The following is a 13,564-nucleotide window of genomic DNA, read 5'->3' as shown; positions in this document are numbered from 1 at the left end:
AAAATGTTTAACCCGAGGGCTAGGGGTAGAGGACGAGGGCGGGGACGTGGGCGTCCAACTACTGCAGGGGTCAGAGGCCATGGTCCTGGGCGGGGTGAGACACCACCTGCTGATGAGGGAGCAGGGGAACGCCGCAGAGCTACACTCCCTAGGTTCATGTCTGAAGTTACTGGGACTCGTGGTAGAGCACTGTTGAGGCCAGAACAGTGCGAACAGGTGATGTCGTGGATTGCCGACAATGCTTCGAGCAATTTGTCCACCAGTCAGTCTTCCACGCAGTCCACCCATGTCACCGAAATCGGCACTCCTCCAGCTCCTGCACCTCAGCCTCCTCCCCCCCAGTCTGCCCCCTCCCAGGAAAATTTGGCATTTGAACCGGCATACTCTGAGGAACTGTTTTCTGGGCCCTTTCCACAGTCACAAACCACTTGTCCGGTTGCTGCTGAGCAATTTTCCGATGCCCAGGTTTTCCACCAGTCGCAGTCTGTGGGTGATGATGACCTTCTTGACGTAGTGGAAGAAGTGTGTAAAGAGGTGTCCGACGATGAGGAGACACGGTTGTCAGACAGTGGTGAAGTTGTTGTCAGGGCAGGAAGTCCGAGGGGGGAGCAGACTGAGGGATCGGAGGATGATGAGGTGACAGACCCAAGCTGGGTTGAGAGGCCGGGTGAACACAGTGCTTCTGAGACGGAGGAGAGTCCTCGACCAGAACAGGTTGGAAGAGGCAGTGGTGGGGCCAGACGGAGAGGCAGGGCCAGAGCTGGTGCATCAGCGCCAAATGTGTCACGTAGTGAAGCTCCCGTGGCGAGGTCTCCCGCGGTGAGGGCTAGATTTTCAGAAGTCTGGAGGTTCTTTAAGGAAACACCGGATGACCGACGGACTGTGGTGTGCAACCTTTGCCAAACCAGGATCAGCAGGGGTTCCACCACTACTAGCTTAACTACCACCAGTATGCGCAGGCATATGAATGCTAAACACCCCACTCAGTGGCACCAAGCCCGTTCACCTCCGGCCGTGCACACCACTGCTCCTTCCCCTGTGTCAGCTGATAGTCAGCCCCCTGCCCAGGACCCTGGCACAAACACCCCATCGTCGCCTCCACGATCCTCCACAGCATCCACCAGCGTTCAGCTCTCCATACCCCAGACGCTGGAGCGGAAAAGAAAATATAGTGCAACCCACCCGCACGCCCAAGCCCTTAATGTCCACATCTCCAGATTGCTTAGCCTGGAGATGCTGCCCTATAGGCTAGTAGAGACCGAGGCCTTTCACAACCTCATGGCGGCGGCCGCCCCTCGGTATTCGGTCCCCTACTTTTCCCGATGTGCCGTCCCAGCCCTGCACCAGCACGTGTCAGACAACATCATCCGTGCCCTGACCAACGCCGTTTCTGACAAGGTCCACCTGACCACGGACGCGTGGACGAGTGCTGCCGGGCAGGGCCACTATATATCGCTGACGGCACATTGGGTTAACTTGGTGGAGGCTGGGACCGAGTCTGACCCTGGGGTTGGTCATATACTGCCGACGCCGAGGATTGCGGGGCCTCTAGGCACAGCAGCAGTGCCGTCGCTAAGCGACAGCAGGTGGTGCTCAAACTGCTGAGCCTAGGTGATAAAAGGCACACCGCCGAAGAGCTATTACAGGGCATTCCACATCAAACTTGTTAACTTTGTCGCCACCCTGCTGTGTAATCCCCAAAATATACTGGCAAACTTTTATCATTTACCGATATTATTTCAGCGCTTCTTGCGCATCTGTTTACATTCCCCTCACCCGCCATATCCCAAACTTATAAGAACGCTACTACACTTGATCTTATACAAAAGGTTCTTAGAAGTGCTGTTTGGGGAGTAGCCTAGAGACAGGGGCTTGGATTGGCGAAAGCTCGCCTGGCAGCGGAGCGCCAGCTCCATGCCAAGATCCAACTAACATAGTTTTAACTGCAGCACCTTTAATCTACTACTAGTTCACTGCCTCCATACATGGTCCCCTTATCAAACGAGCTGTGTCAGGCAGAATTTTGGGTTGTTTTCATGGCTTCCATGTTAACTTTGTCGCCACCCTGCTGTGTAATCCACAAAATATACTGGCAAACTTTTATCATGTACCGATATTATTTGAGCGCTTCTTGCTCACCTCCTTTGGTTCCTCTCTGCCACCCATTGGTTTGAAGCCTGAGTCCATTTAGGGTATGTCGCCATGACACTCTCTAGCCTGCTGCCGCTGCCTCTGCATGCCGTCCCCTATAGTGTCAGGGTCAATTATTGGATGTTTTAGATGCTATCTAGCTTCATTCTGTCACTCTGTCATGGCCATGCTGTTGCCCATAATTTTGGCATAATGGTGCGATTAAGCAGCCTCAGAGGCATCCATGCATGCTGCCCCTGCTGTTTCCTGTCCATTTCCGTGGTGTTTCCATCCTTTTCTGAGGTTCCCAGGTGTTTGGCCAAGCTTCCCTGTGCAGAGCCCTGGTCCCCTTGAAAAATGCTCGAGTCTCCCATTGACTTCAATGGGGCTCGTTATTCGAGACGAGCACTCGAGCATCGGGAAAAGTTCGTCTCGAATAACGAGTACCCGAGCATTTTAGTGCTTGCTCATCTCTAATAATAAACGATTGTAAACTAATACAAGGGATAACTGCCTTTAAGGGGACAGTTGACAACACATTGATTTACCTCCTTCCTGAATTATTGTCACCCTCAGGGTCAATTAATCTTGTTATCCATGTTGAAGACAGTAATCCAATAGTTACGATCATTGTGCTCTATCATCACTCACCTAAATCCACTGTGAGTATAAATTATGTTTATAAGATAAAAGTCCTTGTAACGCATTTCAGAAGTTAAGGACTAGAGATGAGCGAGTATACTCGTCCGAGCTTGATGCTCGTTCGAGTATTAAGGTACTCGAAACGGCTCGTTGCTCGGACGAGTATTTCCCCTGCTCGAGATCGAGCATTTAATTAAAAAAACACAGTGAAGAACAATGAAGAATAGAATAAAAACAGTGAACACAGTGAACACAGGATCATTTAAGTGAAAAAGACAGTGAAGAACACAGTGAAGAATAGATTACAGATGTTCGGCACATCTGCTTACTTGTCGGAAGATATGCGCGGAACGGCAGCAGGGAGACATCAAGCAGCAGGGAGACATCAAGCAGCACGGGGAGACATCGGGCAGCACGGGGGAGACATCGGGCAGCGGGGAGACATCGGGCAGCACGGGGGAGACATCGGGCAGCGGGGAGACATCGGGCAGCACGGGGGAGACATCGGGCAGCACGGGGGAGACATCGGGCAGCACGGGGGAGACATCGGGCAGCACGGGGAGACTTCAGTGAAAGAAGAGGAGCGGATCCCAGGACAGCGTATCACCCCGACAAGTAAGCAGATGTGCCGAACATCTGTAATCTATTCTTCACTGTGTTTTTCACTGCGTTTTTCACTTAAATGATCCTGTGTTCACTGTTTTTATTCTATTCTTCACTGTTCTTCACATCTGCTAACTTGTCGGGAGATAATATACGCGCGGAGCAGTGAAGAATAGATTGCAGATGTTTGCATACATCTGCTAACTTATCAGAAGACATTCTTTTTCAATTAAATAACACATTTTATTCCTGAACCATGGTCCCTTTGAAAAATGCTCGGGTCTCCCATTGACTTCAATGGGGCTCGTTATTCGAGACGAGCACTCGAGCATCTGGAAAAGTTTGTCTCGAATAACGAGCACCCGAGCATTTTAGTGCTCGCTCATCTCTATTAAGGACTCCTCACTTTATCAAATCTAGAAAAGGTTAAACAAACAGTACAAACTGATATGTGTAAAATGTATATGATGCTAATGGATTGGACCTTGCATGGTCTTTGAACGGAGAAGGAATTTCAGAGAGTATTTGAAGGCCAACACTGCTCCAAGCTGTAATGGCCAATATCCAGGATATTTATTTCACACCCTGTCAGTGATTTACGTTTAGTAATAATTATTTTAAAGAGGCAGAACATCAATATAAAAGTTTTGATTTCAGCTCAATTTTCTGTGTTCTCTCTGGGAACAGCTGATTGCCGATGGTGCTGGTGGCATTTGATACAGGTGGTCCCCTACTTGAGAACACCCAACTTACAGACGAAACCTAGTTACAAACGGACCTCTGGTAATTGGTAATTTACAATACTTTAGCCTTACAATAAACAGCTATAACAGTTATCACAGGTGTCTTCAATGAAGCTTTATTGTTAATCCTGGTTCTTATGACAATCCAACATTTTTAAAATTCAGTTGTCACAGAGACCAAAAAAAATTTAGGCTGGGGTTACAATGATAAAGTATGCAGTTTCGATTAACATACAAATTCAACTTAAGAACAAACCTACAGAACCCCTATCTTGTACGTAACCTGGTGACTGACTGTAAGCCTATCCTAAGGATCTAAGGAGGTTTGAGGGATGGGCTGGGATAGTGGGGTGTCATGAAATAATCTATCACTCGTAGGGTGCCTAATTTGATTGTATGACTATTACAAAATCACAAAACACAAATGTGATGGAGATTGATATCAATACTCACATAGATTGTATGTGAAGGCGGATCATTAGAAGAGGCATGAAATTACTCCATTTACTGGCACAGAACCTTCTTCCCACATCCTCCACACAAAATCCCAGCTGGACACAGTGAGGGGCTGTGTGAAGGACACATAATAGTGGGATTGATTCTGCAGCATTCAGTGGACAACTTCCAAGTCTCGAGCACAAATATTAGAGGAGCTTTAATTAACTGTATGATAAGCACATAATAACAGGGCTGTACTGAACCTCATGGTGTCTTGTCTCGTTGACTTGATCCAGACACAACATTACATCACAGTCCATGCCATGACCCACATTGTAAATGTCCTGTAGTTAGGAAAATTTAATTAAACAAATTATGTGAATATAGGCAGAGGTCATAGCCTCACCTGGTCCCTACTGACCTTAATGGCCATTTAAGAAGGAAGCAGTGAGTAGATTTTTACATTGGAAACCAAGAGATTCAAGCTGCTCCTAAAAGCAATTATTCATAACAATGCAGGTGAACCCCAGAATATGTTTCCAATCCTGGGTAAGCCCAAATGCTATTTCTACCTCCAAAAAGAAAACATTTGTTATTCTGACATCATTTGTTTAGTGTTCATTTATAGAAAAGAAAAACATAGACAGCACTGCTTATTGAACGACTCTGGATTTCAGTGGCAAAAGCACAAAAATTCATCACACAGAGACTGGAGATTTCAGGGTTGTGCTCTATTTGTTAAAGTAAAATCCAATAAGGACTTGCAATGAGAGGGACAGTATAGTCCTAGACCAGTGGTCGGAGGCCACTGGTCTAGGACTACACTGTCCCTCTCATTACTTTTTTATACATGTTTCCATGGTAGCTGCTTGACTCTGCCCTGCTTCTACATCTACTTTTCAGTTTGTCCTCCCTATTTGAGGACTACTGTAAGAATGTGCAGGTATCTTTATAGGGTTGTTTGACTTGCATATTTAATCATGTATTGATCTTATATATGGGGGACCAGTATCCGCTCTACCATTTGACCTGTGGCCGTTTGTGGATCCTTGTAACTGGCTCGGATCCACTTGTTTATGTGTATTTGTACACTTTTTTAATTGCTTTTAATGCTTTGAGGTATGACATCTTGTTGGTGTGCTTAGTATTAATTGTTTAATAAAATTGGTATTTGTTTCAGCCTATACACACTGGCTTCTTTCTTGCTTGAACTGTATAGTATTTTTTGGTGTGTTGGCTATAGAGCATTGCAGCCTTAACATAAGATCAGTTTCCACTTTCTTTGTTGTAGGTTTATTTGAGCATACTCACATACAGGCAATATACATGGTGGAGGGAGGACAATAACAACATCCACATGTATATCCATGTATATTGCCTGTATGTGAGTATGCTCTAATAAACATCACTTGAAGGAATAAAATACTAAGGGGTGAGTGTCATTCTTTTGTCTACGATTGCAAGTGATTTGTTTAGTGATTTGCTTATTTTGTGCCAAATAAAATCAGTTTGGTCTTCCCTATTGTAAATGTAACAAGATTTTAAGAACATCTAACTTCTTACTGTGTGAGGACCCCTCATCAAGGCTCAATGAATTTTCTGACCATTTGGAACCTAGTCTGGGAGACTTTGCTTTAGACAAAGGGGTTTCCCTTTTATCCTCCTCTCTTCCATGTGTTAAGCATCAGTGCGGTGTTCATACTCCAGCTTAGACAGCATTGTTTCATCTTTAATGTCTTCAGGTTTATGAATACCAATAGCACATATTCAACAGAGCCAGGAATCTAAATTTACTGGGAGGTCAGGAGTAGCATTGATCCAGGGTCAGGAGCAGCATTCATCACCTTGTAAACTCCTTGAAGTAACATCAATAATGTTATTTTTCTTCTCGCTGTGTATTTGCTTTTTCATCAGAACCACTAATACCCCATGGAAAATAAACCATCCCTATTCTTTATCACACAATGTGAAATTATTGTATCTAAGTATCTTGATTCTTGTAAAACTAGTTTCAAAGATAAAGAAGAAAATGTTTTTTTTCTCTTGCACACAATGGGGCACATTTACTTACCCGCTCCTGTCTCGTTCCCTGCTATGCGTTCCCCGACGAGGATGAAGTCCGGCGCGATTCACCAATTTGTGCGCCCAAGATCCTGCATGTGTCTCTTCCCCCGCTGAGGTCCCCCGGAGTCCACCTTCTTCTTCCCGATGTATGTGAGTGCATGTTATGTGACACAATTTTCGATGTTAAATCCCGCGCGTTGTCCAAATCCATTGGATCGTCCAACGGCCCGCCCCCGATTTGTGTCGATGCGCCAAAATCCGATCGCGTGCACCAAAAACCCCTGTTAAATGCGGCGCAACTTGGAAATCGTCGGGAAACGAAAATGCGGTGTGCGGAACCTTAGTAAATGAGCCCCAATCTCTCCCTCATTTCCTTTGGCTGGCCATATCCCTGCAGCAAGAGTCAGATATATCCCTACTATGAATTACCATAATGTCCTCCTTAAAGTTAACCTGTCACCAGGAATGTGTTTTTTAGCTGATGACATGTTCCAATAGCCACAGGATGTGGTGAGTCCTGGGGGGGAAGGGAGCAGCTTCAGGCTGTGTGTGATTAGGTCTATTCATGCATTCTTCTCCTCCACACCATCCCCCTGCCTCCCTACCTGCTTAATGCACATGACAGTGAGTGGGAAGGGAATTGCATGAGTTTAGAGCAGAGAAGACTGACATAGGTACACACAGGCTTCAGCTGCCCCCTCCCCTGGACTCACTACACGCTGCTGGCAGGAAGCCAGGTAATGGGAATCAAACTTATATAAACTATTGAAATGATATAGAAAGGCATTTTTGAAATCAGCAAAGGCTATTGGAATCTGTCACCAGCTAAAAATCCGTTCATGGGGACACGTTCCATTTAATAATCTTTACTAGAACAGAAAGTCCTATGGGTTCTCCAGGGAGAGTGATTATGTTTTTGGGATAATTTTCCACCAAGCTCACATCACAACTTAACAGACAGTTAAGCAGAAATAAAGTTTCTATGTATGTACTAGGCAACATAATCATGGAGAATACTGCTGACTTGACACATGTCCAAAAGGCAGATATTGACACACAAGGGGGGAAGCTCCAAAAGGTCATTGCTAAAGAGGCTGGCTATTCACAGAGTGCTGTATCAAAGCATATTAGTGGATAGTTGAGTGTAAGGTAAAAGTGTGGTAGAAAAAGGTGAACAAGCAACCAGGATAACCACAGCGTCGATAGGATTGTTCAAAAACACCATACCCAGCAATACAGCCAATTACACCTCTACAGTGCCATCAGGTGATCGCCTGCATGCTATGAAATGAAAAATACTCTTTTGGTATTTAAGGTTCTTGTTCGTTATATAAGGAAAAAATGTTAGAGTGAGATGTTCAAAGATTTTGTCACTGGGTTCTGGTGCTGTCTCCTGTCATGTGTCATATGATGTGCTATTTAGCAGCGACATGTTTTTGTGGCCAGGTCACAATTAGGCCCTGTACTCTGAACTCAGGAGCTTTGCTTCCAGCTGTTGTTGATCTACCTGTGAACAGCTATAGAATCAAACAGAACCTAGCACCAGGCTGCCACACATGGAGGAGGTCTGTTTATTTATCTTGACACAGAACTGCAGTAAAGCAGCTTTGTGTTTCTACTGGGCAACCCTTTAAGCCATGTTAAACCATGCATATAATCCCTATTTATATACAGCTAATTCTTACAGGTTTTCTTTTATTCTTTGTGTCCCAGTAAAGGTGCCTACTTAGCACCCCATACGCTTTTATAGTTCCCTCTTAGGTGTACTGTGCCCCCTTAGTGCCCTGAACATTCAATTAGTACCCCTAAAAATAAAACAAGTCCAAACCATAACACCATGTTGAACAGATCCAAATTTATAGAAGTCTCATAAGGAAAGTATAATGTGTAATTCGGTCACTGCATTAAGCCTAACTGTACCTAGGTGTCGTAATATAAGTGTCCTTAGGATATATATGCTGTTATCTCTAGTAATTTCTCCACAATATTTACCAAATTCTTGAATATTATTTATTTGCCATTTCTCTCTGTAGGTCACTAAGATGTTGGCCGTGGTGGTCGTGCTCTTTGCTCTTCTCTGGATGCCATACAGGACTTTAGTTCTAGTGAACTCTTTTGTGGAGAATCCTTACTTGGACCCATGGTTCCTCCTGTTTTGTCGCATTTGTGTTTATGCCAACAGTGCCATAAACCCTGTCATCTACAATCTAATGTCACAGAAATTCCGCACAGCCTTCAAAAGATTGTGTAAATGTGGTCAAGTGGAGACTCAAAGAAGGAACACATACATGACCACCAGCAGCTACAGCATGGTAAAGGATCCAACCAATGTCAAGTCTGAGAAGAAGGAGAAGCCTCCACTAGAAAACCAAAACATTGTTCCCAAAAACTCTGACAAGATGAAGGTGGAAGGTGAATTGTACTATAGTGTTGTCTAAGCCCATTGTGCACTCTGAGCTCCAAACAACCAGCATAGATGAAGATCAACTGCAGTCCGACAAAGACATTCATGACCATATAACCATTGGAACCCGAAGACCAACCAGAAGGAGTCAAGACTCTTAGACATTGAGCAATGTGTATGACCAATCTTCAACTGATAGACCATTGTCAGAGTGACATATTATAGATTATAGACACTTCAAAGACAACTTCAAAATGACCTTTAATCAGAGTTGTGAATTGTCTGATAGATTGAGGTGTGTGGTCTCATGACCTTACATCTGCCTACATTATCACACCATAGCTCTTAGGGCACTGGCCTCCGGGACTCACATGGAGTCTAAATGTTTTTGTAGGAACCAACATACAATACAGTGACCAGTTGGGTAGTCTGTCAAAAACCTACAAGGGGTCCTTCCTGATTTTACTATAGCATAAGAACTCTTCATTTAATAATGTTAGTGGGCCAACAAGTACAAAATTGAGTATACAACAAACACATAAGAATATAAAAATCTCAATCCAGTCACACCCATCATGTCGAACAAATGGGGGAGGGAAGAAAGAGATGGAAAAAATGAGAATAAAATCAAGAATGCCCAAAATAATCACCTGGATGGATCTTGGCAGGAGCATCATCAATGAATCTTCAATAAAATGGAAAATCATTTCCAAAAATTTGGGCACAACCAGATTATATGAACAAAATTCTCTCTTAATTTCATCTTGTGTAATAAAAGAGGTGTATAGTAAAGCTAATGAGTAATATTACATTGTATCATTCTATGGCTCCAACATAGAGAGGAGGAAGTTAAAGGGAACCTACCACCACAATTCTACCTATACGGTGGGACGTGAGGATAGCCCTTTTTAGAGCTAATCCGCACGTCCCCGCTATAATTTTAAAACTCTAATACCCTAATATGTAAATTTGCTGAAGCGGCTACTGGAGTGGAGTAGCCGGACATGAGGCTACACGTTGCAGCTACTTCTCGCCCCAGTAGCCTTTTTCTCCTCCTACCCTGAAATCTTCCGTGCGCACAGAATGACGCAAAGATGTCAGGGTAGGAGGAGAAAAGAGGCTACTTGGGCGTGGAGTAGCCGCGACAAGTAGCCTCACGTCCGGCTCCTCCATGCCCCAGTAGCCGCTTAAGCAAATTTACAAATTATGGTATTAAAGTTTTAAAATTATAGCGGGGACGTGAGGATTAGCTCTAAAAGGGGCTAACCTCACGTCCCATACATCCACCTACCACCCGTTCTACCTTTATAGTGCAATCGTGGTAGTAGGTTCCCTTTAATTCACAATAGCAGCTTTCCCAGTTTCTGCCACAAAATTACACCTACCTCTTCCAACATTCATAATATGGTTTGGGGGTCACTGAGTTGCAGTAAGAAAAAAAATGACACAATAGAAAGCAGTAGGTGATTCTGCGGTCATGCTGCCACTATTTTTCTCTGGGGTTAGCCCATAATAGGATAAAGCTGTGTGTGAATGACTTGAGGATGAGCAGTAAACACATGGACGCCGCAGTTAAGCATGAACAGGGAATCAATACGAATGCTTTTATCCGGCAGGTGAACTTGGCTCAGCCTCCTGGCATTCTGTACAGAGTGTTTAACTCCGGAGATCAGTGATATGAAAAAACAATACATTGAGATGTTAGTTCCTGTACAGCAAGATCCAGACATCAATCTCCTTGTCATAGGCAGGGACTCTACAGTATCTCCTCAGGGCCCTGTCAGTTGTGGCGGCGTTAGACCTGCAAAGACAATGGGGATTTCTTTTTCTATGTTTTGAGACAAATTTTTCTCAGTTGAGACTTAGTACAAGATGACAGACAAAGATAAATCCCCCCAATGACTTCTAGCACATAAAACTTATTAACTTTTATATATAGTTTATATTTCAGCTCTCTATCACTTTCAATATCTCTGTTTGCAGACATTGAATAGAAATAAAGTAAAAGTGAGCAGATCACTTTTTGCTTCCCAAACTGCCTTTCACCATAAAGACTTAATGTATTTGGTTCTATAACCGGATATGGTGTGGCAAATATGGCATGTGATGGCTGTATTTCACAGATCAAGAGCAGCTCCCAGCATCACAGCTTTATGTGCCGTTATGGGCAGGGGTGCCCTGAGGCAAGCGATTGAATGTTGCCCCACTCTTCCTCATCCAGAAATTAAATATCAGGTTATTTTTTTATCATATAGGTTCTCCATACAGTGTCTCATGTCAATTCTGCCATCGGATGTGAAGAAACATTATTTTAAAGTGTCAGGTCCTGCTTTGTAGCAGGTGAATGTGCCCCTGATGCCCCCCCCCCCCCCCCCAACTTGCTGCAGGTAGTGCTACCTGAGGCAAGAGGCTCAACTCCCCTCATGGCTGGTGCACATCTGTTTATGGGTCCATGCATCCAATGAGAACATCAGTGCTTCATATTTCACCAATTCTAAATGGCCATCTGGATATGCCCTTAGCTGAATCCTCTACATTAGGTGACCAGTAATGTCATCTATCAGCCGGGCATTTCAAATGCTGAATCTGACACAAGCTAGAGAATAGGGGCACCATAGATGCTTGTCTTTTCCCACTTAACATAATGGCTGCAGCTTCTTCTACAATGCTTCTGCCAACTCTGTCTGGAACAGAATTATTCGCCACTGTGCCCGCCAACAGCAATATATAAAACCCAAGAAAGCAAATATCATTAAAGTCTCCATGGCTATGTTGAATAGTCACACAGGTTACACTATACATAAGCCTCAAACTTCTCAAGTGCCATAGTTCAGAGTTAGTTGTGATGTTATTCCAGGGCATTCATTGTAATTAATAGAGGTGCTCACTCATTGTAAATTGACATAGACCCATGTCTGTGATATATATTTTTCTATTTGTACTTTAAAGCAGGAATACATCTCCTGCTTCTACACAGAAACCGTGAACAAACTGCTTTTGATGGGTCATTGTGTTACCTTTTCCTTTGTTAATGGGTTGTAGGATGATTGTTGTAAAGTAACAGCTAAATACTTATGTACAAAACAGTAAAATCAAAAATCAGCTGCTTATAGAAAATTGTCAACAAGCTGCTGTTAGTGGATCCCGTTTCCTATTACATATTGTTGTGCACAATGAGGACACGCGTTGCAGCCAAAATACGAAAAAGCTGTTTTAATCTCAGTCAAACATCAACATGGAGATTGTTTTATTGAGATAAAGGCACATCATATCTATTAACAGCAAATGGTGATGGATCTGACATTAAAAAGCTGCGTTGCTTCTTACTGTACATGTAGTAGGACCAAAGAATGAATATGTTAGTGAGGAGCTCCTTGGGCGATTACTTTGTCTACTAATTTTTGTCAACCTACAGAAGGTTAATGGAGACTCAATGTATACTAAAGAAAACTGTATGTAGCTGCTTATATTTTTATGTCTAATATTATGATGTCATGTGGCTGCGTAAACACTGTATATATTATATAACAATCCATGTTTTTAAAAAATAAAGAGTTTCCATTGTTATGTCTCTTTAGTATAAATTATGTAGTTATTGATAAGATTTTTTCACAAATTACAGTTCTCCCAATTACATAGGGACGACAGAGTGACATCTCAGTGCCCCTGGTTAGAAAGTAGTAGTGTTCCTCAGGGGCGTATCTTGAGGGGGTTCAGAGGGTGCCATAGCAACTGGGCAGAGGAGGCTTAGGGGCCCATAAGGTGTCACTTTCCCATATGAGAAGACTATTACTATAAACCATACATTATAGTCAGGGGGCCTGGCACAAACTTTGCACTGGGGCCCTGCAGATTCAAGTTACGCCACTGGTGTTCCTCAATTAGTTCCAGCAACAGTGCACCATGTGACCATAACAAATATAATGTACCACATTATTTAATATTGTCCAGAGTATGGCAATACCCCATATGTGGCAATAACTGACAGTTGGGGCACATGGCAGGTCTTATATGAGAAAGAGGGAAATTTCTGGAGCTCCATTTTTAGTAGGTTGGTTGTGGAGTGTCATGTTGTGTTAGCAGAGCCCCTGAGGTACCAGTACAATAGAAACCCCATAAAAGTGACACCATTTGGAAACTACACCCCTTGCCGAATTTAGTGTTGTAGAGAGCATTTTGACCCCCAAGATGCTGACCAAAAAGTAATAAAATAAACCCCAAAAATCATTCTGCAGGTTGTCCCAGGTATGGCAGTATCCAAGATGTGGCAATAATCTACAGGTTTGGTGCTTGGAAGGATTCAGTAGGGAACAAGCTAAATTTTAGAACTCCGTTTTCACTAGACCAGTGTTGAGGTGTCCCTGAGGTACCAGTACAATAGAAACCTCTGAGTAGAGAAATTTTCCCCATTTTGGAAAGGGCACCCTGAAAGAATTTGCATCTTAGGGGTTAAAATGCTCACACAACCCAAGATAGACTCAAATGTAGAGCTCAGTTTTCACTAGACTGATGTTGGAGTGCCCTTGCGGCATGCACTACT

At 43.7% G+C, this 13,564-nt stretch overlaps 1 protein-coding gene across 2 annotated transcripts in view; it reads left to right on the top strand.

Moving 5' to 3' along the window:
• Positions 1-9,740, top strand: part of LOC140070507 (thyrotropin-releasing hormone receptor-like) — a 64,989-nt gene extending 55,249 nt beyond the window's left edge. For both annotated transcript variants that reach the window (XM_072117108.1, XM_072117109.1), the window contains one exon: positions 8,654-9,740. In XM_072117108.1, coding sequence (XP_071973209.1) covers positions 8,654-9,058 — 405 coding nt within the window. In that variant the 3' untranslated portion in view covers positions 9,059-9,740. The remainder of the gene's footprint in view (positions 1-8,653) is intronic.
• The last annotated feature ends 3,824 nt before the right edge of the window (positions 9,741-13,564 follow it).

Source organism: Engystomops pustulosus, chromosome 7, assembly GCF_040894005.1.
Source record: "Engystomops pustulosus chromosome 7, aEngPut4.maternal, whole genome shotgun sequence".
Lineage (NCBI taxonomy): Eukaryota > Metazoa > Chordata > Amphibia > Anura > Leptodactylidae > Engystomops > Engystomops pustulosus.
Note: the sequence above shows the minus strand (reverse complement) of the source record. Positions and strands in the feature narration are given on the sequence as shown.